The sequence below is a fragment of the Mytilus californianus genome, unplaced genomic scaffold (assembly GCF_021869535.1).
Source record: "Mytilus californianus isolate M0D057914Y unplaced genomic scaffold, xbMytCali1.0.p SCAF_4, whole genome shotgun sequence".
In the NCBI taxonomy this organism is placed as follows: domain Eukaryota; kingdom Metazoa; phylum Mollusca; class Bivalvia; order Mytilida; family Mytilidae; genus Mytilus; species Mytilus californianus.
In genome coordinates, this window is record NW_026262690.1 from 113,018,502 (window position 1) to 113,043,105 (window position 24,604).

Sequence of the window (24,604 nt, forward strand, 5' to 3'; positions counted from 1 at the left end):
AGAAATCAAATGCCATAAAAGATCAAAATAAGGCCACCTCAAGCTAATTTAAATATAAAGTTAAGTTCAATTCCATCTACATTCATGGAAACAATATTTTCAAGAATGTATTTCAGCCAGACTGCAAACTGATTTTTAAAAGATAATTAAGGAATGATCAGATTTTAATTTATGGCGAAATAAACTCAATGATGTAGTACACACTGGAGTTACTTGAAAGCGGGTTTCTGTAAAAAGACTCAGAGGAGTTGCGTTCACTAGTGTTATTGTTATAATATTAAAACTGGTTAAAGTCCCATAACTCATTTAAAAATTGTCAAATCAAACTGTTGATCAAGCACGGTCACAAGAATAGGACGACATATAACCCTACCAAGAATGAAAGCTTTATGTCAAACGGCCTCTGAGTATGGAAGTGTTTCCGTTGAATGGACGGACGGAGATCACTACTATATCCTCCGCGGTGCAACGATATAAAGGAATGACCATTATACCTCATCTTAACGCTCCGCTTTACAGATGATGTCTTCTCATCGAGACTTGTGTTTGTATCTAACAAATTGGATTTGGGATACATGATACTGTACGATTTTAAAAGTCTGTTTCTTATTTTTACTGATATCGAAAAATGACAACTAACTTAAACTAACAGAGATAGTTCTGAATTTTCCATAATTGTAACGTTTGAAAGTTATGTTTCAGTTTTCACCTGAATATGGATGATAATTATCTCCCTGTTAAAGTTATATTCAAGATGCGGTTTTTCTATCACTATTATGGTTTTATTGATACATTGTTGCTGGTTACATTGGAATTATTGAAATTGGGGTTTCTTAAAGGTAAAGAAGTCATTTATATAAAGGTTTTAGGGATGCCGTCAATATTGATTTACCTTTATGGAATATTTTCGTCACTAGTTACCATGGATATGCCCAATTGGTCTTAGCCGTAATGAAGTTCTCATTTTCAGCGTTTGAGGGTGTTGATCATCACTACAAGTGCTTACTTCATTACCATTTTTATGGGGTTTGTTTTTTCTTTGTTTTAGGGACTACTGGTGGTCTTTTCGGTAACATTTAAAACGTATGATATGATTTCCTTGCACATAAAAACAAAGATTTTCTAATAACTGATATATTTTAACTTTTATAGCTCCTTTCGAGGAAAACTGTATTTGCGACTGTAAATATTTTATCATTCTGTAATTCTCAAAGGTTATCCAAAAGCGTTTCAATGGAGTCACAGAGTTCTACAGAAATTGGCAAGACTATGAAAATGGGTTTGGTGACCTAAATGAGGAATTTTGGTTAGGTAAGCTTGTTCATTTATTTTCATCAGTTAAGGGTAAATAATACATAGTCAGTCTGTTGATAAAGATTTAGAACAAAACGCCTTAGTTGATAACTCTCTTTTTTAAACCCGTATCAGTCAATTTGACAAGTGGTTTTAATGGTGCTTAACTTTAATAGCCGTCATTGTATTGATATATTTTTCAATTATTCTAATCGCACAATTCAGGAAATAAGTATATCGCCATGCTGACATCACGAGGAAACCATCAACTGAGGATTGAACTGGAGGACTGGAATGGTGAGAAGAAATACGCTCTCTTTAAAAATTTTAAAGTCGGTGATCAATCCACCAATTACAGACTGACTATTAGTGGCTATTCGGGGAATGCAGGTAACTAATATGTATAATGTTACTTAAATATTTTAAGCATATTGTAAATAAGTACACTAAAGGAAAACACATTAATGTTTTCAACCTGCATGCACGTGATGACAGTTTACTCGGAAATGTGTATATGTTAAACACAGACACCATCATTGGACCTAGTCTTGACTGTTATCCTTTATTACTAAACGTGTCGATCACTGGCTGTCGACAACAAAGACTTCACGCAATTACAGTATGCCAGGGGCCTCTCGATGGGGATATTCATAATTACTATTTTACACATGTTCATTCATAAAATGTTTTTTTTTTTGCATTAAAGTTTATAGGAATTTGTTTTGAATATATTTATATACTCACAGCAAAAAGTTTCTTTTGAAAGAATGAGTATATTCAGAGGTGATATCACCAAGTAATCGAGAGAAAAAAAGTAAGAAAAATTCTTTTCTGGCAATAAGTAAAAAAATTAAGTAGTCCATAATGCATTGCAAATCATTAAGTGGATTGGTCAATCGCCAAAATAAAAAAAAAAATGCTTTATTGGTAAACAAACACTAACACATGCATTGACGGAGGTATAAGTATGCTAAATAATACATGTCCGTATAAGGAAATTTGCCCGACCTGTAAAATGTAGCTGTTCTGTTGATTTGAAAAACGAATGGACGGATCACAGCGATTTAATTTAGAATTGTATTTATTTTTTTTTAATTGTGTTTCAGTATCTATCCATGAATTAAATATGTTCACAATACCTTTTATACTAGAATAATTAAACGAGTGCACCCAATTTAAAGGTTAGTATATCACTGTTACTGTTATATTGACATACTGTATATGTACTTTTTTCGCGAGTACTTATTTTCGCGTGTTTGGTATTGCCGACATATTCGCGTGTACTTAATTTCGCGGTATTACCAAAATTGAAAAAAATATTAATAACGGTCTGTTTAATAGGAATTGAATAAGGGTTTATTTTGTGGATAGTATGTACCCTTCAGGGATTAATGAGTAATAGTGTGAAAGAGAAAACTTTGAAAGGTCGATGGATTAAATCGGGGATGGCATAAGAACATGTGTTGAAAAATAAACTTGGACATTTGAGGCCAAATTTTTCAGTTTATAAACTGTTCACTTGTTATTTTGTCTGAAATTGATTTTAATTTGGTTAAGTTCATAAAATATTAATCGATCAATGCAATTATCAAAACTGTCATTTGTTCAAATGGAGATTATTATCTGATTAAGATATTATAATTAATTACACAACAAAACTATCATACCAGCGTTGGTCATTCTGTGATATCTTTAATCCTTAATTGGCTCTCGTGTTGTTTTTACAATATCTCATTTCAAATGAGGCTCTTGGGGGTACTCAAGGTAAACAAACATGCATGTACAATTGTCAAAAATCATTTGGGATATTGTATTACAGGTTTTTATATGCATGAAAATTGTATTTTTGTTCGCGTGTATTTATTTTCGCGAAAATATACCTTCCGCGAAATTCGTGAAAATAAATACACCGCGAAAAAAAAGTACATATACAGTAATAACCTGTACATTATCTCGTGTTACAGTTGATCAGTTTAGTCTTGTGCACATGATTTAATATTCCAAAAACAGATGTATTGTGAAGGGAAAACGGTACTATTACATTTTCCCAGCATTAGGTTGGCCTTTTGTGTACCCAAGGCAGGTGAAGAAAGTCAAATTAGGAGCGCTGTGATTGGATGTAAGGGTACAATATATTTTTTTATTTATCTATGAATAACTGCAGCGTGTATATTTACAATATAAATTTTAAAACCTATTGAAATATTTTCTACAGAATTATTCGAAAAGGCTTCCAAAATTTCATAAATTTGGTGTAAAATGACGGTGGGCATGGATAACATAAACAAGCTCCGTTGGAAATTGGTCATGATACTGTTTGGCTTCAATTTTTAAAATAGAATAATAAAGTTCTAACAAAACACATAATCGTTTTATCCAGGTTTTTACTATAAAAAGTGGTAAATTTAGAAAATGTTAGTATTGTCGCCTATGGCAGAATAAATAGTACCGTTTTCCCTATACTCAAGATCGCAAGGGAAACCAAAATCAATCAGACTTCAGTCATATTTTACTATTTTGAAGCATTTGATAAGTACATTTGATTTTTATCACAAAGAATAGAATTTTTTAACTGAGAACAATACTGTGTTGAGAAAAGTGCTGAGTCATAATAATAAGTCAAATTGATGGGTGCTGATATAAAACCTTATTCTAGGATTTCAATATTAACTATATTGTATAAAATGCACCAAACTATAGTTCTTTTGTAGTTGTTTTCACCTTTCGCAATGATTAGTTCAATTGAAAACACCAGAATTCAAGTCGCGACAAATATTTTTAACTGGAATATTTGCCTCTTTTGCTGTGTAATTCCCTAAATGTATCACTTGGGTATTTCTCTAGACATAATCTATTAAAATGGCAAATTGTCGGGTTAAGTTTGTACTGTTTATGGGGTTAGGCAATATTTGGTCATACTAGAAGCATTTTCAGTGTTGAAATTGTCCATTTAAGAAAAAAAGAGGCCCACATGAGGCTAAATTTAGATAGAATTTATGCTATCCTGTGTAACGAATTGTTCACATTCTTGGCAATTCATGCAGCAAATATTTCAAAGGTGCTTCATTTTGTAGTTTCTATCTTTTATTATATCAGGCAAATATTATTTTTCATTTTCTTCTGTTTGAAAGGACTTTTGTTGGAAATCAATACTCCCAAGGGACATAATTCTACTTTTTCATAGATTAATACAGGCAACAAAGGCAACTTTACAGCTGAGTATTTTGCATATTTAATGTTTTAAGTGTCTAATATCTTTGTTTTTATCATCTCAAGACAGAATAATGGATTTTACAACAAGCTCTGAAATTTTGAACCACAATATGGCATATACTAAAGCATGGAATGGAGATTAGTATGAAAAATCTTGAATTTGTACTTATGTTGTAAATTTTGGATAAAATGAATACAAATTGAATGGAATTGTCATTTTTATCTGTTTAAATGGAACTGTTTATATTTATTTTTTTTAAAAGATAAGATATGATTGAATACAGGTTGTTTATTAAGCCTTTTTGAAAGAAGTAGAGAAAGAGGTAAACCAGCATGTCGGGGTGGGGACATAAAATGATCCATATTTTTAAGTAATGGGGACATACAAGTATTTATTATAGCCAAGGTTTTCACAATAACCCAGTATTGCATTAATGGTGACATAAGAATTCTTTATATCTTAATGTCACAGTATAGGGAAAACGGTACTATTACATTTTCCCAGCATTAGGTTGGCCTTTTGTGTACCCAAGGCAGGTGAAGGAAGTCAAATTAGGAGCGCTGTGATTGGATGTAAGGGTACAATATATTTTTTTATTTATCTATGAATAACTGCAGCGTGCATATTTACAATATAAATTTTAAAACTTATTGAAATATTTTCTACAGAATTATTCGAAAAGGCTTCCAAAATTTCATAAATTTGGTGTAAAATGACGGTGGGCATGGATAACATAAACAAGCTCCGTTGGAAATTGGTCATGATACTGTTTGGCTTCAATTTTTAAAATAGAATAATAAAGTTCTAACAAAACACATAACTGTTTTATCCAGGTTTTTACTATAAAAAGTGGTAAATTTAGAAAATGTTAGTATTGTCGCCTATGGCAGAATAAATAGTACCGTTTTCCCTATACTCAAGATCGCAAGGGAAACCAAAATCAATCAGACTTCAGTCATATTTTACTATTTTGAAGCATTTGATAAGTACATTTGATTTTTATCACAAAGAATAGAATTTTTTAACTGAGAACAATACTGTGTTGAGAAAAGTGCTGAGTCATAATAATAAGTCAAATTGATGGGTGCTGATATAAAACCTTATTCTAGGATTTCAATATTAACTATATTGTATAAAATGCACCAAACTATAGTTCTTTTGTAGTTGTTTTCACCTTTCGCAATGATTAGTTCAATTGAAAACACCAGAATTCAAGTCGCGACAAATATTTTTAACTGGAATATTTGCCTCTTTTGCTGTGTAATTCCCTAAATGTATCACTTGGGTATTTCTCTAGACATAATCTATTAAAATGGCAAATTGTCGGGTTAAGTTTGTACTGTTTATGGGGTTAGGCAATATTTGGTCATACTAGAAGCATTTTCAGTGTTGAAATTGTCCATTTAAGAAAAAAAGAGGCCCACATGAGGCTAAATTTAGATAGAATTTATGCTATCCTGTGTAACGAATTGTTCACATTCTTGGCAATTCATGCAGCAAATATTTCAAAGGTGCTTCATTTTGTAGTTTCTATCTTTTATTATATCAGGCAAATATTATTTTTCATTTTCTTCTGTTTGAAAGGACTTTTGTTGGAAATCAATACTCCCAAGGGACATAATTCTACTTTTTCATAGATTAATACAGGCAACAAAGGCAACTTTACAGCTGAGTATTTTGCATATTTAATGTTTTAAGTGTCTAATATCTTTGTTTTTATCATCTCAAGACAGAATAATGGATTTTACAACAAGCTCTGAAATTTTGAACCACAATATGGCATATACTAAAGCATGGAATGGAGATTAGTATGAAAAATCTTGAATTTGTACTTATGTTGTAAATTTTGGATAAAATGAATACAAATTGAATGGAATTGTCATTTTTATCTGTTTAAATGGAACTGTTTATATTTATTTTTTTTAAAAGATAAGATATGATTGAATACAGGTTGTTTATTAAGCCTTTTTGAAAGAAGTAGAGAAAGAGGTAAACCAGCATGTCGGGGTGGGGACATAAAATGATCCATATTTTTAAGTAATGGGGACATACAAGTATTTATTATAGCCAAGGTTTTCACAATAACCCAGTATTGCATTAATGGTGACATAAGAATTCTTTATATCTTAATGTCACAGTATAGGGAAAACGGTACTATTACATTTTCCCAGCATTAGGTTGGCCTTTTGTGTACCCAAGGCAGGTGAAGGAAGTCAAATTAGGAGCGCTGTGATTGGATGTAAGGGTACAATATATTTTTTTATTTATCTATGAATAACTGCAGCGTGCATATTTACAATATAAATTTTAAAACTTATTGAAATATTTTCTACAGAATTATTCGAAAAGGCTTCCAAAATTTCATAAATTTGGTGTAAAATGACGGTGGGCATGGATAACATAAACAAGCTCCGTTGGAAATTGGTCATGATACTGTTTGGCTTCAATTTTTAAAATAGAATAATAAAGTTCTAACAAAACACATAACTGTTTTATCCAGGTTTTTACTATAAAAAGTGGTAAATTTAGAAAATGTTAGTATTGTCGCCTATGGCAGAATAAATAGTACCGTTTTCCCTATACTCAAGATCGCAAGGGAAACCAAAATCAATCAGACTTCAGTCATATTTTACTATTTTGAAGCATTTGATAAGTACATTTGATTTTTATCACAAAGAATAGAATTTTTTAACTGAGAACAATACTGTGTTGAGAAAAGTGCTGAGTCATAATAATAAGTCAAATTGATGGGTGCTGATATAAAACCTTATTCTAGGATTTCAATATTAACTATATTGTATAAAATGCACCAAACTATAGTTCTTTTGTAGTTGTTTTCACCTTTCGCAATGATTAGTTCAATTGAAAACACCAGAATTCAAGTCGCGACAAATATTTTTAACTGGAATATTTGCCTCTTTTGCTGTGTAATTCCCTAAATGTATCACTTGGGTATTTCTCTAGACATAATCTATTAAAATGGCAAATTGTCGGGTTAAGTTTGTACTGTTTATGGGGTTAGGCAATATTTGGTCATACTAGAAGCATTTTCAGTGTTGAAATTGTCCATTTAAGAAAAAAAGAGGCCCACATGAGGCTAAATTTAGATAGAATTTATGCTATCCTGTGTAACGAATTGTTCACATTCTTGGCAATTCATGCAGCAAATATTTCAAAGGTGCTTCATTTTGTAGTTTCTATCTTTTATTATATCAGGCAAATATTATTTTTCATTTTCTTCTGTTTGAAAGGACTTTTGTTGGAAATCAATACTCCCAAGGGACATAATTCTACTTTTTCATAGATTAATACAGGCAACAAAGGCAACTTTACAGCTGAGTATTTTGCATATTTAATGTTTTAAGTGTCTAATATCTTTGTTTTTATCATCTCAAGACAGAATAATGGATTTTACAACAAGCTCTGAAATTTTGAACCACAATATGGCATATACTAAAGCATGGAATGGAGATTAGTATGAAAAATCTTGAATTTGTACTTATGTTGTAAATTTTGGATAAAATGAATACAAATTGAATGGAATTGTCATTTTTATCTGTTTAAATGGAACTGTTTATATTTATTTTTTTTAAAAGATAAGATATGATTGAATACAGGTTGTTTATTAAGCCTTTTTGAAAGAAGTAGAGAAAGAGGTAAACCAGCATGTCGGGGTGGGGACATAAAATGATCCATATTTTTAAGTAATGGGGACATACAAGTATTTATTATAGCCAAGGTTTTCACAATAACCCAGTATTGCATTAATGGTGACATAAGAATTCTTTATATCTTAATGTCACAGTATAGGGAAAACGGTACTATTACATTTTCCCAGCATTAGGTTGGCCTTTTGTGTACCCAAGGCAGGTGAAGGAAGTCAAATTAGGAGCGCTGTGATTGGATGTAAGGGTACAATATATTTTTTTATTTATCTATGAATAACTGCAGCGTGCATATTTACAATATAAATTTTAAAACTTATTGAAATATTTTCTACAGAATTATTCGAAAAGGCTTCCAAAATTTCATAAATTTGGTGTAAAATGACGGTGGGCATGGATAACATAAACAAGCTCCGTTGGAAATTGGTCATGATACTGTTTGGCTTCAATTTTTAAAATAGAATAATAAAGTTCTAACAAAACACATAACTGTTTTATCCAGGTTTTTACTATAAATAGTGGTAAATTTAGAAAATGTTAGTATTGTCGCCTATGGCAGAATAAATAGTACCGTTTTCCCTATACTCAAGATCGCAAGGGAAACCAAAATCAATCAGACTTCAGTCATATTTTACTATTTTGAAGCATTTGATAAGTACATTTGATTTTTATCACAAAGAATAGAATTTTTTAACTGAGAACAATACTGTGTTGAGAAAAGTGCTGAGTCATAATAATAAGTCAAATTGATGGGTGCTGATATAAAACCTTATTCTAGGATTTCAATATTAACTATATTGTATAAAATGCACCAAACTATAGTTCTTTTGTAGTTGTTTTCACCTTTCGCAATGATTAGTTCAATTGAAAACACCAGAATTCAAGTCGCGACAAATATTTTTAACTGGAATATTTGCCTCTTTTGCTGTGTAATTCCCTAAATGTATCACTTGGGTATTTCTCTAGACATAATCTATTAAAATGGCAAATTGTCGGGTTAAGTTTGTACTGTTTATGGGGTTAGGCAATATTTGGTCATACTAGAAGCATTTTCAGTGTTGAAATTGTCCATTTAAGAAAAAAAGAGGCCCACATGAGGCTAAATTTAGATAGAATTTATGCTATCCTGTGTAACGAATTGTTCACATTCTTGGCAATTCATGCAGCAAATATTTCAAAGGTGCTTCATTTTGTAGTTTCTATCTTTTATTATATCAGGCAAATATTATTTTTCATTTTCTTCTGTTTGAAAGGACTTTTGTTGGAAATCAATACTCCCAAGGGACATAATTCTACTTTTTCATAGATTAATACAGGCAACAAAGGCAACTTTACAGCTGAGTATTTTGCATATTTAATGTTTTAAGTGTCTAATATCTTTGTTTTTATCATCTCAAGACAGAATAATGGATTTTACAACAAGCTCTGAAATTTTGAACCACAATATGGCCTATACTAAAGCATGGAATGGAGATTAGTATGAAAAATCTTGAATTTGTACTTATGTTGTAAATTTTGGATAAAATGAATACAAATTGAATGGAATTGTCATTTTTATCTGTTTAAATGGAACTGTTTATATTTATTTTTTTTAAAAGATAAGATATGATTGAATACAGGTTGTTTATTAAGCCTTTTTGAAAGAAGTAGAGAAAGAGGTAAACCAGCATGTCGGGGTGGGGACATAAAATGATCCATATTTTTAAGTAATGGGGACATACAAGTATTTATTATAGCCAAGGTTTTCACAATAACCCAGTATTGCATTAATGGTGACATAAGAATTCTTTATATCTTAATGTCACAGTATAGGGAAAACGGTACTATTACATTTTCCCAGCATTAGGTTGGCCTTTTGTGTACCCAAGGCAGGTGAAGGAAGTCAAATTAGGAGCGCTGTGATTGGATGTAAGGGTACAATATATTTTTTTATTTATCTATGAATAACTGCAGCGTGCATATTTACAATATAAATTTTAAAACCTATTGAAATATTTTCTACAGAATTATTCGAAAAGGCTTCCAAAATTTCATAAATTTGGTGTAAAATGACGGTGGGCATGGATAACATAAACAAGCTCCGTTGGAAATTGGTCATGATACTGTTTGGCTTCAATTTTTAAAATAGAATAATAAAGTTCTAACAAAACACATAACTGTTTTATCCAGGTTTTTACTATAAATAGTGGTAAATTTAGAAAATGTTAGTATTGTCGCCTATGGCAGAATAAATAGTACCGTTTTCCCTATACTCAAGATAGCAAGGGAAACCAAAATCAATCAGACTTCAGTCATATTTTACTATTTTGAAGCATTTGATAAGTGCAATTGATTTTTATCACAAAGAATAGAATTTTTTAACTGAGAACAATACTGTGTTGAGAAAAGCGCTGAGTCATAATAATAAGTCAAATTGATGGGTGCTGATATAAAACCTTATTCTAGGATTTCAATATTAACTATATTGTATAAAATGCACCAAACTATAGTTCTTTTGTAGTTGTTTTCACCTTTCGCAATGATTAATTCAATTGAAAACACCAGAATTCAAGTCGCGACAAATATTTTTAACTGAAATATTTGCCTCTTTTGCTGTGTAATTCCCTAAATGTATCACTTGGGTATTTCTCTAGACATAATCTATTAAAATGGCAAATTGTCGGGTTAAGTTTGTACTGTTTATGGGGTTAGGCAATATTTGGTCATACTAGAAGCATTTTCAGTGTTGAAATTGTCCATTTAAGAAAAAAAGAGGCCCACATGAGGCTAAATTTAGATAGAATTTATGCTATCCTGTGTAACGAATTGTTCACATTCTTGGCAATTCATGCAGCAAATATTTCAATAGTGCTTCATTTTGTAGTTTCTATCTTTTATTATATCAGGCATATATTATTTTTCATTTTCTTCTGTTTGAAAGGACTTTTGTTGGAAATCAATACTCCCAAGGGACATAATTCTACTTTTTCATAGATTAATACAGGCAACAAAGGAAACTTTACAGCTGAGTATTTTGCATATTTAATGTTTTAAGTGTCTAATATCTTTGTTTTTATCATCTCAAGACAGAATAATGGATTTTACAACAAGCTCTGAAATTTTGAACCACAATATGGCATATTCTAAAGCATGGAATGGAGATTAGTATGAAAAATCTTGAATTTGTACTTATGTTGTAAATTTTGGATAAAATGAATACAAATTGAATGGAATTGTCATTTTTATCTGTTTAAATGGAACTGTTTATATTTATTTTTTTTAAAAGATAAGATATGATTGAATACAGGTTGTTTATTAAGCCTTTTTGAAAGAAGTAGAGAAAGAGGTAAACCAGCATGTAGGGGTGGGGACATAAAATGATCCATGTTTCTTTAAGTAATGGGGACATACAAGTATTTATTATAGCCAAGGTTTTCACAATAACCCAGTATTGCATTAATGGTGACATAAGAATTCTTTATATCTTAATGTCACAGTATAGGGAAAACGGTACTATTACATTTTCCCAGCATTAGGTTGGCCTTTTGTGTACCCAAGGCAGGTGAAGGAAGTCAAATTAGGAGCGCTGTGATTGGATGTAAGGGTACAATATATTTTTTATTTATCTATGAATAACTGCAGCGTGTATATTTACAATATAAATTTTAAAACCTATTGAAATATTTTCTACAGAATTATTCGAAAAGGCTTCCAAAATTTCATAAATTTGGTGTAAAATGACGGTGGGCATGGATAACATAAACAAGCTCAGTTGGAAATTGGTCATGATACTGTTTGGCTTCAATTTTTAAAATAGAATAATAAAGTTCTAACAAAACACATAACTGTTTTATCCAGGTTTTTACTATAAAAAGTGGTAAATTTAGAAAATGTTAGTATTGTCGCCTATGGCAGAATAAATAGTACCGTTTTCCCTATACTCAAGATAGCAAGGGAAACCAAAATCAATCAGACTTCAGTCATATTTTACTATTTTGAAGCATTTGATAAGTACATTTGATTTTTATCACAAAGAATAGAATTTTTTAACTGAGAACAATACTGTGTTGAGAAAAGTGCTGAGTCATAATAATAAGTCAAATTGATGGGTGCTGATATAAAACCTTATTCTAGGATTTCAATATTAACTATATTGTATAAAATGCACCAAACTATAGTTCTTTTGTAGTTGTTTTCACCTTTCGCAATGATTAATTCAATTGAAAACACCAAAATTCAAGTCGCGACAAATATTTTTAACTGAAATATTTGCCTCTTTTGCTGTGTAATTCCCTAAATGTATCACTTGGGTATTTCTCTAGACATAATCTATTAAAATGGCAAATTGTCGGGTTAAGTTTGTACTGTTTATGGGGTTAGGCAATATTTGGTCATACTAGAAGCATTTTCAGTGTTGAAATTGTCCATTTAAGAAAAAAAGAGGCCCACATGAGGCTAAATTTAGATAGAATTTATGCTATCCTGTGTAACGAATTGTTCACATTCTTGGCAATTCATGCAGCAAATATTTCAATAGTGCTTCATTTTGTAGTTTCTATCTTTTATTATATCAGGCATATATTATTTTTCATTTTCTTTTGTTTGAAAGGACTTTTGTTGGAAATCAATACTCCCAAGGGACATAATTCTACTTTTTCATAGATTAAAACGTCGCATTCATAAGTTGAAAAACTGTGTGAATGATCGACCTAAGTCCGTTTTCAGAGACAAAGAGGCCGTGAAATGTCTATCATCTCTTCATGATAAGTATGTTGTTGTTCCTGCGGACAAAGCTTCAAATAATATTGTCTTTATATGTAAATCGTATTACTACGAATGTCTTGTAAAAGAATTAGGAATAAATGAGCACTCAGGTAATCCCACATACAAAGACATATCATTTGACAAGGATGAGATTTTAGCAAATCATAAGTCCTTCATGGCTTCAATGAACATTACATTGAACACCAAATCGGAGGACTTACCTTTTTTGTATTGGATACCTAAGCTCCACAAAATTCCTTACAAACAACGGTACATTGCCGGCTCATCTGCATGTTCCACTAAAGAATTGTCCATTAGATTGACTAAAATTCTGTCCGCAGTGAAAGAGGGTCTTCAGAAATACTGTGAAACTGTTTACTCGCGTAGTGGTATTAACCATATGTGGATTCTTAAAAATTCTAAAGAACTTCTAGATAATTTTAAATCTCGGTCTTTTTCTGAGATTAGTTCTATCAAAACTTTTGATTTTTCAACCCTGTATACCACCATTCCCCATGTGAAATTGAAAAATCGCTTGAAAGAAATAATCCACAATGCCTTTCATCATAAAAATGGTAGCATACGCTATAAATTTATTACTTTGGGATATCATAAGGCATATTTTGTTAATAGTGAACAAAAGGGTAAAACATGCTACACAGAAGAACAAGTGATCAGTATGCTGGAGTTTCTTATCGACAACATATTTGTTGAATTTGGAGGTAGACTTTTTCAACAAATTGTCAGCATTCCTATGGGAACGAACTGTGCGCCTCTCCTTGCCGACCTCTTCTTATTTTCATATGAATCGGAGTTCCTTCAGACACTTGTCAAAAACAAGAAGATCAAAGAAGCCAGATTATTTAATTTCACTTTTAGATATATTGATGATGTTCTTTCCATTAACAATCCGAACTTTTCTGATTGGGTTCCATTAATATATCCCCCAGAACTAGAAATTAAAGAAACAACAGACACGGCTTCCTCCGCCTCATTTTTAGACTTATATCTCGAATTTGACATACACAGTCATCTCAGTACCAGAATCTATGACAAACGAGACGATTTTAATTTTAAAATTATAAATTTCCCCCACCTTAGTAGCAATATACCAACTTCACCTGCATATGGGATATACATTTCCCAACTTATTCGATATTCAAGAGCTTGCAGCTCTTACTCAGACTTTGTAAAACGTCACCAGTGTCTGAGCAGAAAGTTGATGAACCAGGGGTATGTCAAAGAACGTCTCGTCCTTTTTCTAAAAAAGTTCATCGGAAGGTACCAAGACCTTGTTGATAAATATTCCGTATCAACTTCACAAACAATACATGATGGTCTTGAAGTATAGATTCTGCATACTGACGTTGTTTATCATCTTAACAACGTGTAATATTGTTCTTTCATTTGTCTTTGTTCTATTATTAATATTACTTTTACTGTTTGGTTTGTTTTCTGTGATATCCATTTGACGTGGCTAGGTACTTATACATCCCGTCAATGTGTTTGTATTATCTTTAATTTTTACTGGTGTGTTTTGTATATGCGACTTTTTGTGTTTCTGTGGTTCTTATAACGTGACTCTGTACTTTAAAAGATCCCGTCATTATGTTATTGTTCTATTATATGTCATTATGTTATTGTTCTATTATAAATTTGAAAATACTTTGAACGACAAACGACAAATTTATTTTACTCGCGTAGTGGTATTTACCATATGTGGATTCTTAAGGGTTCTGAAGAACTTCTGGACAATTATAAATCTCGGTCTATTTCTGAAATTAATTCTAACATAACTTTTGATTTTTTAACCCTGTATACCAACATTCCCCATGTGAAATTATAAAATTGTTTTGAATAGACATTGAATGACAAACTTTTTTCTTATGTGACGTTTACATTTTCTGACGTCAGACACGCGAAGCAATGAATGTGGGTCTTAATTTGATAGATGCTTTTGTGCTTTTTTTGTAAATAATTGTTTGTTTTGATATTGTAACACAGTGATGACTGCTGTACCCATATTTTGACTATTTTATTTATAATGTCTGTTTTGTTCACGCATCGTTGTAAATATAACGAAATTTGATAAGACTGTCGTACAAGTGAGAGGTTTAGCGCTATAAAACCAGGTTCAATCCACCATTTTCTACATTTGAAAATGCCTGTACCAAGTCAGGAATATGACAGTTGTTGTCCATTCGTTTGATGTGTTTTGTCATTTGATTTTGCCATGTGATTAGGGACTTTCCGATTGAATTTTCCTCGGAGTTCAGTATTTTTGTGATTTTACTTTTTTCTTTTTAATACAGGCAACAAAGGAAACTTTACAGCTGAGTATTTTGCATATTTAATGTTTTAAGTGTATAATATCTTTGTTTTTATCATCTCAAGACAGAATAATGGATTTTACAACAAGCTCTGAAATTTTGAACCACAATATGGCATATTCTAAAGCATGGAATGGAGATTAGTATGAAAAATCTTGAATTTGTACTTATGTTGTAAATTTTGGATAAAATGAATACAAATTGAATGGAATTGTCATTTTTATCTGTTTAAATGGAACTGTTTATATTAATTTTTTTAAAAGATAAGATATGATTGAATACAGGTTGTTTATTAAGCCTTTTTGAAAGAAGAAGAGAAAGAGGTAAACCAGCATGTCGGGGTGGGGACATAAAATGATCCATGTTTCTTTAAGTAATGGGGACATACAAGTATTTATTATAGCCAAGGTTTTCACAATAACCCAGTATTGCATTAATGGTGACATAAGAATTCTTTATATCTTAATGTCACAGTATAGGGAAAACGGTACTATTACATTTTCCCAGCATTAGGTTGGCCTTTTGTGTACCCAAGGCAGGTGAAGGAAGTCAAATTAGGAGCGCTGTGATTGGATGTAAGGGTACAATATATTTTTTTATTTATCTATGAATAACTGCAGCGTGTATATTTACAATATAAATTTTAAAACCTATTGAAATATTTTCTACAGAATTATTCGAAAAGGCTTCCAAAATTTCATAAATTTGGTGTAAAATGACGTTGGGCATGGATAACATAAACAAGCTCCGTTGGAAATTGGTCATGATACTGTTTGGCTTCAATTTTTAAAATAGAATAATAAAGTTCTAACAAAACACATAACTGTTTTATCCAGGTTTTTACTATAAAAAGTGGTAAATTTAGAAAATGTTAGTATTGTCGCCTATGGCAGAATAAATAGTACCGTTTTCCCTATACTCAAGATAGCAAGGGAAACCAAAATCAATCAGACTTCAGTCATATTTTACTATTTTGAAGCATTTGATAAGTACATTTGATTTTTATCACAAAGAATAGAATTTTTTAACTGAGAACAATACTGTGTTGAGAAAAGTGCTGAGTCATAATAATAAGTCAAATTGATGGGTGCTGATATAAAACCTTATTCTAGGATTTCAATATTAACTATATTGTATAAAATGCACCAAACTATAGTTCTTTTGTAGTTGTTTTCACCTTTCGCAATGATTAATTCAATTGAAAACACCAGAATTCAAGTCGCGACAAATATTTTTAACTGAAATATTTGCCTCTTTTGCTGTGTAATTCCCTAAATGTATCACTTGGGTATTTCTCTAGACATAATCTATTAAAATGGCAAATTGTCGGGTTAAGTTTGTACTGTTTATGGGGTTAGGCAATATTTGGTCATACTAGAAGCATTTTCAGTGTTGAAATTGTCCATTTAAGAAAAAAAGAGGCCCACATGAGGCTAAATTTAGATAGAATTTATGCTATCCTGTGTAACGAATTGTTCACATTCTTGGCAATTCATGCAGCAAATATTTCAATAGTGCTTCATTTTGTAGTTTCTATCTTTTATTATATCAGGCATATATTATTTTTCATTTTCTTCTGTTTGAAAGGACTTTTGTTGGAAATCAATACTCCCAAGGGACATAATTCTACTTTTTCATAGATTAATACAGGCAACAAAGGCAACTTTACAGCTGAGTATTTTGCATATTTAATGTTTTAAGTGTCTAATATCTTTGTTTTTATCATCTCAAGACAGAATAATGGATTTTACAACAAGCTCTGAAATTTTGAACCACAATATGGCATATACTAAAGCATGGAATGGAGATTAGTATGAAAAATCTTGAATTTGTACTTATGTTGTAAATTTTGGATAAAATGAATACAAATTGAATGGAATTGTCATTTTTATCTGTTTAAATGGAACTGTTTATATTTATTTTTTTTAAAAGATAAGATATGATTGAATACAGGTTGTTTATTAAGCCTTTTTGAAAGAAGTAGAGAAAGAGGTAAACCAGCATGTAGGGGTGGGGACATAAAATGATCCATGTTTCTTTAAGTAATGGGGACATACAAGTATTTATTATAGCCAAGGTTTTCACAATAACCCAGTATTGCATTAATGGTGACATAAGAATTCTTTATATCTTAATGTCACAGTATAGGGAAAACGGTACTATTACATTTTCCCAGCATTAGGTTGGCCTTTTGTGTACCCAAGGCAGGTGAAGGAAGTCAAATTAGGAGCGCTGTGATTGGATGTAAGGGTACAATATATTTTTTTATTTATCTATGAATAACTGCAGCGTGTATATTTACAATATAAATTTTAAAACCTATTGAAATATTTTCTACAGAATTATTCGAAAAGGCTTCCAAAATTTCATAAATTTGGTGTAAAATGACGGTGGGCATGGATAACATAAACAAGCTCCGTTGGAAATTGGTCATGATACTGTTTGGCTTCAATTTTTAAAATAGAATAATAAAGTTCTAACAAAACACATAACTGTTTTATCCAGGTTTTTACTATAAAAAGTGGTAAATTTAGAAAATGTTAGTATTGTCGCCTATGGCAGAATAAATAGTACCGCTTTCCCTATACTCAAGATAGCAAGGGAAACCAAAATCAATCAGACTTCAGTCATATTTTACTATTTTGAAGCATTTGATAAGTACATTTGATTTTTATCACAAAGAATAGAATTTTTTAACTGAGAACAATACTGTGTTGAGAAAAGTGCTGAGTCATAATAATAAGTCAAATTGATGGGTGCTGATATAAAACCTTATTCTAGGATTTCAATATTAACTATATTGTATAAAATGCACCAAACTATAGTTCTTTTGTAGTTGTTTTCACCTTTCGCAATGATTAATTCAATTGAAAACACCAGAATTCAAGTCGCGACAAATATTTTTAACCGAAATATTTGCCTCTTTTGCTGTGTAATTCCCTAAATGTATCACTTGGGTATTTCTCTAGACATAATCTATTAAAATGGCAAATTGTCGGGTTAAGTTTGTACTGTTTATGGGGTTAGGCAATATTTGGTCATACTAGAAGCATTTTCAGTGTTGAAATTGTCCATTTAAGAAAAAAAGAGGCCCACATGAGGCTAAATTTAGATAGAATTTATGCTATCCTGTGTAACGAATTGTTCACATTCTTGGCAATTCATGCAGCAAATATTTCAATAGTGCTTCATTTTGTAGTTTCTATCTTTTATTATATCAGGCATATATTATTTTTCATTTTCTTCTGTTTGAAAGGACTTTTGTTGGAAATCAATACTCCCAAGGGACATAATTCTACTTTTTCATAGATTAATACAGGCAACAAAGGCAACTTTACAGCTGAGTATTTTGCATATTTAATGTTTTAAGTGTCTAATATCTTTGTTTTTATCATCTCAAGACAGAATAATGGATTTTACAACAAGCTCTGAAATTTTGAACCACAATATGGCATATTCTAAAGCATGGAATGGAGATTAGTATGAAAAATCTTGAATTTGTACTTATGTTGTAAATTTTGGATAAAATGAATACAAATTGAATGGAATTGTCATTTTTATCTGTTTAAATGGAACTGTTTATATTTATTTTTTTTAAAAGATAAGATATGATTGAATACAGGTTGTTTATTAAGCCTTTTTGAAAGAAGTAGAGAAAGAGGTAAACCAGCATGTAGGGGTGGGGACATAAAATGATCCATGTTTCTTTAAGTAATGGGGACATACAAGTATTTATTATAGCCAAGGTTTTCACAATAACCCAGTATTGCATTAATGGTGACATAAGAATTCTTTATATCTTAATGTCACAGTATAGGGAAAACGGTACTATTACATTTTCCCAGCATTAGGTTGGCCTTTTGTGTACCCAAGGCAGGTGAAGGAAGTCAAATTAGGAGCGCTGTGATTGGATGTAAGGGTACAATATATTTTTTTATTTATCTATGAATAACTGCAGCGTGTATATTTACAATATAAATTTTAAAACCTATTGAAATATTTTCTAGAGAATTATTCGAAAAGGCTTCCAAAATTTCATAAATTTGGTGTAAAATGACGGTGGGCATGGATAACATAAACAAGCTCCGTTGGAAATTGGTCATGATACTGTTTGGCTTCAATTTTTAAAATAGAATAATAAAGTTCTAACAAAACACATAACTGTTTTATCCAGGTTTTTACTATAAAAAGTGGTAAATTTAGAAAATGTTAGTATTGTCGCCTATGGCAGAATAAATAGTACCGTTTTCACTATACTCAAGATAGCAAGGGAAACCAAAATCAATCAGACTTCAGTCATATTTTACTATTTTGAAGCATTTGATAAGTACATTTGATTTTTATCACAAAGAATAGAATTTTTTAACTGAGAACAATACTGTGTTGAGAAAAGTGCTGAGTCATAATAATAAGTCAAATTGATGGGTGCTGATATAAAACCTTATTCTAGGATTTCAATATTAACTATATTGTATAAAATGCACCAAACTATAGTTCTTTTGTAGTTGTTTTCACCTTTCGCAATGATTAATTCAATTGAAAACACCAGAATTCAAGTCGCGACAAATATTTTTAACTGAAATATTTGCCTCTTTTGCTGTGTAATTCCCTAAATGTATCACTTGGGTATTTCTCTAGACATAATCTATTAAAATGGCAAATTGTCGGGTTAAGTTTGTACTGTTTATAGGGTTAGGCAATATTTGGTCATACTAGAAGCATTTTCAGTGTTGAAATTGTCCATTTAAGAAAAAAAGAGGCCCACATGAGGCTAAATTTAGATAGAATTTATGCTATCCTGTGTAACGAATTGTTCACATTCTTGGCAATTCATGCAGCAAATATTTCAATAGTGCTTCATTTTGTAGTTTCTATCTTTAATTATATCAGGCATATATTATTTTTCATTTTCTTCTGTTTGAAAGGACTTTTGTTGGAAATCAATACTCCCAAGGGACATAATTTTACTTTTTCATAGATTAATACAGACAACAAAGGCAACTTTACAGCTGAGTATTTTGCATATTTAATGTTTTAAGTGTCTAATATCTTTGTTTTTATCATCTCAAGACAGAATAATGGATTTTACAACAAGCTCTGAAATTTTGAACCACAATATGGCATATTCTAAAGCATGGAATGGAAATTAGTATGAAAAATCTTGAATTTGTACTTATGTTGTGAATTTTGGATAAAATGAATACAAATTGAATGGAATTGTCATTTTTATCTGTTTAAATGGAACTGTTTATATTTATTTTTTTTAAAAGATAAGATATGATTGAATACAGGTTGTTTATTAAGCCTTTATGAAAGAAGTAGAGAAAGAGGTAAACCAGCATGCAGGGGTGGGGACATAAAATGATCCATGTTTCTTTAAGTAATGGGGACATACAAGTATTTATTATAGCCAAAGTTTTCACAATAACCCAGTATTGCATTAATGGTGACATAAGAATTCTTTATATCTTAATGTCACAGTATAGGGAAAACGGTACTATTACATTTTCCCAGCATTAGGTTGGCCTTTTGTGTACCCAAGGCAGGTGAAGGAAGTCAAATTAGGAGCGCTGTGATTGGATGTAAGGGTACAATATATTTTTTTTATTTATCTATGAATAACTGCAGCGTGTATATTTACAATATAAATTTTAAAACCTATTGAAATATTTTCTAGAGAATTATTCGAAAAGGCTTCCAAAATTTCATAAATTTGGTGTAAAATGACGGTGGGCATGGATAACATAAACAAGCTCAGTTGGAAATTGGTCATGATACTATTTGGCTTCAATTTTCAAAATAGAATAATAAAGTTCTAACAAAACACATAACTGTTTTATCCAGGTTTTTACTATAAAAAGTGGTAAATTTAGAAAATGTTAGTATTGTCGCCTATGGCAGAATAAATAGTACCGTTTTCCCTATACTCAAGATAGCAAGGGAAACCAAAATCAATCAGACTTCAGTCATTTTTTACTATTTTGAAGCATTTGATAAGTACATTTGATTTTTATCACAAAGAATAGAATTTTTTTGACTGAGAACAATACTGTGTTGAGAAAAGTGCTGAGTCATAATAATAAGTCAAATTGATGGGTGCTGATATAAAACCTAATTCTAGGATTTCAATATTAACTATATTGTATAAAATGCACCAAACTATAGTTATTTTGTGTTGTTTTCACCTTTCGCAATGATTAATTCAATTGAAAACACCAGAATTCAAGTCGCGACAAATATTTTTAACTGAAATATTATCCTCTTTTGCTGTGTAATTCCCTAAATGTATCACTTGGGTATTTCTCTAGACATAATCTATTAAAATGGCAAATTGTCGGGTTAAGTTTGTACTGTTTATAGGGTTAGGCAATATTTGGTCATACTAGAAGCATTTTCAGTGTTGAAATTGTCCATTTAAGAAAAAAAGAGGCCCACATGAGGCTAAATTTAGATAGAATTTATGCTATCCTGTGTAACGAATTGTTCACATTCTTGGCAATTCATGCAGCAAATATTTCAATAGTGCTTCATTTTGTAGTTTCTATCTTTTATTATATCAGGCATATATTATTTTTCATTTTCTTCTGTTTGAAAGGACTTTTGTTGGAAATCAATACTCCCAAGGGACATAATTCTACTTTTTCATAGATTAATACAGGCAACAAAGGCAACTTTACAGCTGAGTATTTTGCATATTTAATGTTTTAAGTGTCTAATATCTTTGTTTTTATCATCTCAAGACAGAATAATGGATTTTATAACAAGCTCTGAAATTTTGAACCACAATATGGCATATACTAAAGCATGGAATGGAGATTAGTATGAAAAATCTTGAATTTGTACTTATGTTGTAAATTTTGGATAAAATGAATACAAATTGAATGGAATTGTCATTTTTATCTGTTTAAATGGAACTGTTTATATTTATTTTTTTTAAAAGATAAGATATGATTGAATACAGGTTGTTTATTAAGCCTTTATGAAAGAAGTAGAGAAAGAGGTAAACCAGCATGCAGGGGTGGGGACATAAAATTATCCATGTTCCTTTAAGTAATGGGGACATACAAGTATTTATTATAGCCAAGGTTTTCACAATAACCCAGTATTGCATTAATGGTGACATAAGAATTCTTTATATCTTACTGTCACAGTATAGGGAAAACGGTACTATTACATTTTCCCAGCATTAGGTTGGCCTTTTGTGTACCCAAGGCAGGTGAAGGAAGTCAAATTAGGAGCGCTGTGATTGGATGTAAGGGTACAATATATTTTTTTATTTATCTATGAATAACTGCAGCGTGTATATTTACAATATAAATTTTAAAACCTATTGAAATATTTTCTAGAGAATTATTCGAAAAGGCTTCCAAAATTTCATTAATTTGGTGTAAAATGACGGTGGGCATGGATAACATAAACAAGCTCAGTTGGAAATTGGTCATGATACTATTTGGCTTCAATTTTTAAAATAGAATAAAAAAGTTCTAACAAAACACATAACTGTTTTATCCAGGTTTTTACTATAAAAAGTGGTAAATTTAGAAAATGTTAGTATTGTCGCCTATGGCAGAATAAATAGTACCGTTTTCCCTGAACATATCATTAAATTCATGGATATATAATTTGAAACACAGAAACCGAAAAAGAAGTGAGTGCAATTTCAAATTGTTTGAGGGGGCGACCATTCCTGATTCAGTTAAATTTAGGGAAAGGGTGGCTTTACAAGAGACTTTTGAAATCAGAATGAATAGAATTGCAAATAAACGTTTATTCAGAATTGTCTCAAATATGTGTCCTCAAATAACAAAAAAAAAGTTGAGTAAGACCAAATTCATTGAAATTACTTTCTCAATTTGTATCAAAAGAATATAGATCCCGTAACTTTTTTGTTATACGTGTTCAGGTATGACAAAATCTAAAATAGATATCAATGTTTCCACAAAAGCTACTCTGACTCCAATCAACGTAAATTTTGCACCAACGACCGGATTCATGTGTTCTTGATATTTTCACGAGTTATTTTTTGTTAGATTGATATCAAAATGTTTACGAAAATTTGATCGTTGTAGTCTTCGATGAGAATTCAAATTTGTTCCTTGCAAAAAATTATGCAGCCCTCAGGACTAAAATGATTTTATATGAAGGTCCGGTGTTCTTATTTCCAACAAAAATAATGTTAGTATGAAATTTGATGGTAGTTTACGCTACATCGACTCGTACGAATAAATGTTTTATTTTTTAAGGAGCCACAGAACGTTTGTGCAAGAAAAAACATAAAGAAAAATTTCTCGATTACTTGGTGATATCACCTCTAAATATACTCATTCTGTCAAAAGAAACTTTTTGTTGTGAGTATATAAATGTATTCAAATTTTCATGCAAAAACTTTTATTTTATGAATGGACATGTGTAAAGATAGTAATTATGTATATCCCCATTGAGAGCCCCTGACATACTGTAATTGCGTGAAGTCTTTGTTGTCGACAGCCAGTGATACACACGATAACATTAATTACCATGTGTCCATGTCCACGCTGTTACGAAACTGATTCTACAACGACGGACAACTCCGAGTGTTATCAAAAATACAATCACTTACAGCATTGATCAGCAGTTTTGAATAAAATTTAGACCCAGTGTATTACGTTACAGTCTCAGTGTAGTCTTGTATTATTCAGAGATTAATCCGACGTGTGACGGCCATTTCAGAACCTGCTGGGGCAGCTGGTGATCAGAGTATAGTTGAATAAAATATATGGAAACGGCCAACCCTTACCTGCTGTAGCAAATCCTGTCTCTTAACTGTAAACATCCATTTCTTGAAGTGGTTCGTTTTTTGTGCTGCTTTCGGATTTTTGGCTTTGTGTCTTCCTGATACGATTGGATCAACAGGTGCAAACGAACGCATGAGGTGTTTTAGTGTTGTTTGTCGTTGGTTGGTGTATGTTGTATTTGTTTTTCGTTTCTGTTGTATAATATGGGCCGTTAATTGTCTTTTTTTTAAATGTTTTATATCATTAATCCCGGTGTCTTTTATACGTAATGGGTATTGTCCAATATATAAAAACACATAACTGAGAGGGTGATAGAGCAGATTGTTACCCCGAGAAAACATTGTCAACTGAGGCGAAACCATGTTTGACAATGTCTTTTCGAGAGGTAACAATCTGCTCTATCACCCTCTCAGATATGTGTAATTTAACTTATTATAATGAATGTTCTGTTATTACTGTCGATTAAATTTCAAATTTAAAGTAATAAACTATGACGTCTTGTACATAACAACCATCCGTATTTAATAAAGCGCACACTTGATCAAGCGTCTCCGTGAAGGGTAATAGAGTATTAGCCATAGGATA

The 24,604-nt window shown here is 31.1% G+C and overlaps 2 protein-coding genes across 3 annotated transcripts in view; both read left to right on the forward strand.

Annotated features, from left to right (window-relative positions):
* LOC127739173 (angiopoietin-related protein 7-like) overlaps positions 1 to 24,604 on the forward strand; it is a 62,244-nt gene that overhangs the window by 34,676 nt on the left and 2,964 nt on the right. The gene's annotated exons all lie outside the window — the stretch shown is intronic.
* Positions 1 to 24,604, forward strand: part of LOC127739172 (angiopoietin-related protein 7-like) — a 95,458-nt gene that overhangs the window by 11,636 nt on the left and 59,218 nt on the right. Inside the window, exon 4 of one of the 2 annotated variants that reach the window (XM_052250772.1) lies at positions 1,215 to 1,311. The exons of the other annotated variant lie outside the window; for it this stretch is intronic. Within the exon in view, the coding sequence (XP_052106732.1) occupies positions 1,215 to 1,311 (97 nt within the window). The remainder of the gene's footprint in view (positions 1 to 1,214; positions 1,312 to 24,604) is intronic. 2 annotated transcript variants of the gene reach the window in all.